At 43.6% G+C, this 3,545-nt stretch overlaps 1 protein-coding gene across 1 annotated transcript in view; it reads right to left on the bottom strand.

The window, feature by feature from the left end:
• LOC109372887 (serpin B3-like) overlaps positions 1-2,966 on the bottom strand; it is a gene marked incomplete at its 5' end in the record, with an annotated part of 9,507 nt that extends 6,541 nt beyond the window's left edge. Inside the window, 5 exons of the mRNA XM_019626390.1 lie at positions 259-449; positions 1,033-1,040; positions 1,283-1,310; positions 2,399-2,516; positions 2,832-2,966. Of these exons, the coding sequence (XP_019481935.1) occupies positions 259-449; positions 1,033-1,040; positions 1,283-1,310; positions 2,399-2,516; positions 2,832-2,966 (480 nt within the window). The remainder of the gene's footprint in view (positions 1-258; positions 450-1,032; positions 1,041-1,282; positions 1,311-2,398; positions 2,517-2,831) is intronic.
• Between the last annotated feature and the right edge of the window lie 579 nt (positions 2,967-3,545).

Genomic DNA, 3,545 nt, shown 5'->3' with positions numbered 1-3,545 from the left:
GATGATGTTTCCCATGGATTTAAGTCACTTCTACCAGAACTCTTCCATTTAAGCCTCACTTCTTGTAGTTGGGCAATTGTAGGAGTTAATTCAGCCCCCGAAGCAAGTCTAGGCCCAGGAAAGTACCTGGGCCAGTTATGGGAAGGCTTGCTCAGACTCCTGTGCTACCCACAGGGGCAGCCATATCTGCCATCATCTGCACATAAGCCGAAAGAGAAACCAGCCCAAGCTGGTCTACATAAGGAAGCTGACACCTACCTTCTGTATTTCGGATGCTGTGTGTCCTCCGGACCCTAAGTAAGTCATGGCTAAGGCTGACGTGATACTGAACGGGGAATAGAAGATATTTTCCTTCTCTGATTGTCTGAACTGTTGGAACAGGTCATATGCAAAGCGGGTGTTTGCTTCACTGAGTGAACTCATGGTGACTTTGGGGCGATCAGGAGCTCCTGGAAAAGCATTAGATTTCATTATATAATGACTTGACTGAACAGAAGCTTACAATGTGATGAAATTTCCTGGAAGAATGATTTATATTTAGGTTGTGGAGTCTGGCAACTAACATTTTTCTTTTACTTCTCAAACCTTCTATAATGTACATGCATTAATTTCATAATTAGAAGACTAGCACAATTATTATTTTAAGACTTTTGTGGAAAAGTTGAAAGAACATCTTTATCTGTCCTTTGTAACTGGCTCATTGAGTCTGTAGAAAGGGCTTTATAACAGATGCCAAGCCCATGATTCATGCGGAGAACATCCAGCCAGCTCTGAGGAGGCACCTCTCTGCCTTTCTTCAAGGCTATGGGGCTGTGACTCTCCACAAGTGCTCCTAAGAGGGCGTATATTTACTGGGAAATAAATGAATTAGATAAAGGAGAAACCAGATGAAGAAGATGTTTTAATTTTCCCCTGGAAGAATAGGGAAAATCCAGTCATGCAGAATGAAACACATGCATGACAGAAAACACATATTTGTGCCAATTTTCCAAAATGATTCATGTTGTGAAGTGGGAGAGTGGAAGCACTTACCTGTGTTCCTGGGGGAAGCAGGTGAGCGGGGAGCCTGTGAGCCTGTGAGCCTGTGTGTGGTGAATGGTGAGGTCCTGAATATGTATGTACCTGTCTGGCCCGCCTTTCTATAGATGCTATTTCAAGAAATCATTGTTTGATTTCCCATCCAGACCAACCCTCATCACATGAGCAGAAAATCATGTGTTTGCTACATGAGTAAAGACATGACTATTGTCTAATCACAGTACTTTCTTATCAAAAAACAGACAAAATNGGAAAGAGATCCTTGATTTTTTCTGCAAAAGAAAGAAACACAAGGTCTGTCATGAAAGGTACAAGTGCTTTGTCTGGAAGATGCTTTGAAAATTAAACTGATCATTAGTTATTTACACAAGTCACAACCTTAGGGACTCCATGACCAATAGTCCACAAGGTACAGCTTTCCACATGGCACCAGTCTGATGGAGTCCCCCTGGGAGACACACCTCTTATGATTAATAGGTGTCCATTCAGGTTCTCCGTGAGTGACTCCAGTCATCTCACATCTCACGTTGGATGTCAGCTACTCTTTCAACAAATGCATTTCCTTTCTCCCTGCCACCCTCCCTTCTTTCCGCTGCCTCCTTCCCTCCTTCTCTGGCTTTTCTTTCCTCCATCTTCCCCTCATGTCTTTTTATTTTTTCAAATTTAGCCTCATTACTCAGAGGAAATAGGGCCTGAATATTTTTTAGGACAAATGACATAAACTCTATCATCTGAAACACATGCCCTGTGCTGTTGGCCACCATTTCCTGGGGTGTCTTCTTCTTCATTCTCCACTTTGAGTAGCTGTAGGTTTGGCCTATAATGGGATGAATGGAAGAATGTGGGTCAAAGGATGGAGACTTTGTCAAGCTGTCTGCTGTGATCAGGGAAGAAGCTGTGAGGACGGTGGAATGGGCCAGGCAGCTCCAGGTGTAGGTGGCAAGAAGGGGAGTTTATAGGAGAGTGCTTGTTTCCCAATTAATAAAGGATAAGGGGACCCTTTGTAATATTTTGTCTTAGGAATAATATCCAGAAGTTAAGCCTCTGATTGAAAGTAAAAGATGTGAACCCAAGATGGGGTCTGAGCAGAGAATCAGGGTCCACAAAGATGCTGCCATGCATGAAGATGTGCAAACACAGATCTCAGCTGTGTTGCCACGTAACTGGTGCTGTGATCCCTCTCGGGTTCCCCTTGGCAACCTCCACATTTCCTGGGCTCTTTCCACCATCTGCAGTGCCCTCTGCCACCAGTCTGCCCACCCATCTCACTCCCTCTCCCAGCATCCCATGCTGTGTCAAGCACAGTATTTATGCAGAAACTCACAAGTGGTTCATCATGGGCGAGCCTATCATACTGTACCATTCGTTTGGCTTTCCACCCAGGAATTAATCATCATTCGGCTTTCTTCTGCAGCATTTTCAAAATCGGCAGTTTCCACACTGGCTAGGTAAAACTTCTTAACATTATTTGTGTATTCCTTTGACATGGGGAAGGAGAAAGGCAGAATTAAGAGTAATTTATCAGTAGCTCTGTATTTTCAAATTAAATTATGTTCAATCATGACCAAATACAGCACTTAACATCATCATATTAAACCCACACTTCCCTGGTGAGTTGTCAGGCTCCGGGACACTGCAGTGGACAGAGCTGTGGTGAGGGAGCCTGACACACCCTGAGCTAATGCTCCCTTGGTGGTCAGCCAGGACCATCTGCCTCCCCTCCCTCATTTGCTCCTTGGGGACAGAGGGCACAGGATGCAGATGAAAGGTGTGTGAGATCCGTGAAACCTTACCTGAAGAAACGGATATTTCTTTTCTCCATAGAGCTTGTTGGCAATATTTAGCTCATATTCATCAGTGGGTTTATTTAGTTCAGTCAGAAGCGTTTGAAATAGATGGTGCACCTTTCGCGACTTTTCAGCCTGTAAACATCATAAAGTGAGCTTACTGAATTCACTGTCAACGTAAATACTAAACTATGTACTTAAGTCTGTTAGACCCATACCTAACGTTTGCAGCCCCACAGGTGACTTTTGTTTTTATTCCCTGAAATTTGGTGTATTTCACCTCAACTCTCCTTCCTTTTAATTTCCAGAATATTTTTTCTTCCTTCTCTAAGATCTCCAACGCTTCCTTGTTTGAACATCAGTTTCAGTACCATTCTAACTACTGGGATGTTTTTTTAATTCATTCAAATGGTTAGGTGTAGCCTCCCAGCTAAACTCAAGCTCCTGAAGTCCTAGAGCATTATTTCACTTCTAACAGCCCTCAGTGCTATGAGAACGAGAAACTTGTGTATTTTAATATGCTGTGATGTGAAGCCCTTGGCAGTATTACCTCCTAAGACCCATGGACCGTGATCGAAGGCTCTGCACTCATGATGGCCACACTCCTGAGTAGCAACGTGTGTGTATGGTACACTGCTAAAGGCCTCACACCGGCATCTCTACGACTTCAGTGCAATTCAAGTGGAAACAAGAAAGCTCAGAGAATTAAATCACTTCTCC

This window comes from Hipposideros armiger, unplaced genomic scaffold, assembly GCF_001890085.2.
Source record: "Hipposideros armiger isolate ML-2016 unplaced genomic scaffold, ASM189008v1 scaffold_674, whole genome shotgun sequence".
Taxonomy (NCBI): Eukaryota; Metazoa; Chordata; class Mammalia; order Chiroptera; family Hipposideridae; genus Hipposideros; species Hipposideros armiger.
The sequence above is the reverse complement of the archived record's forward strand: the minus strand, read 5'-3'. Positions and strand labels throughout refer to the sequence as shown.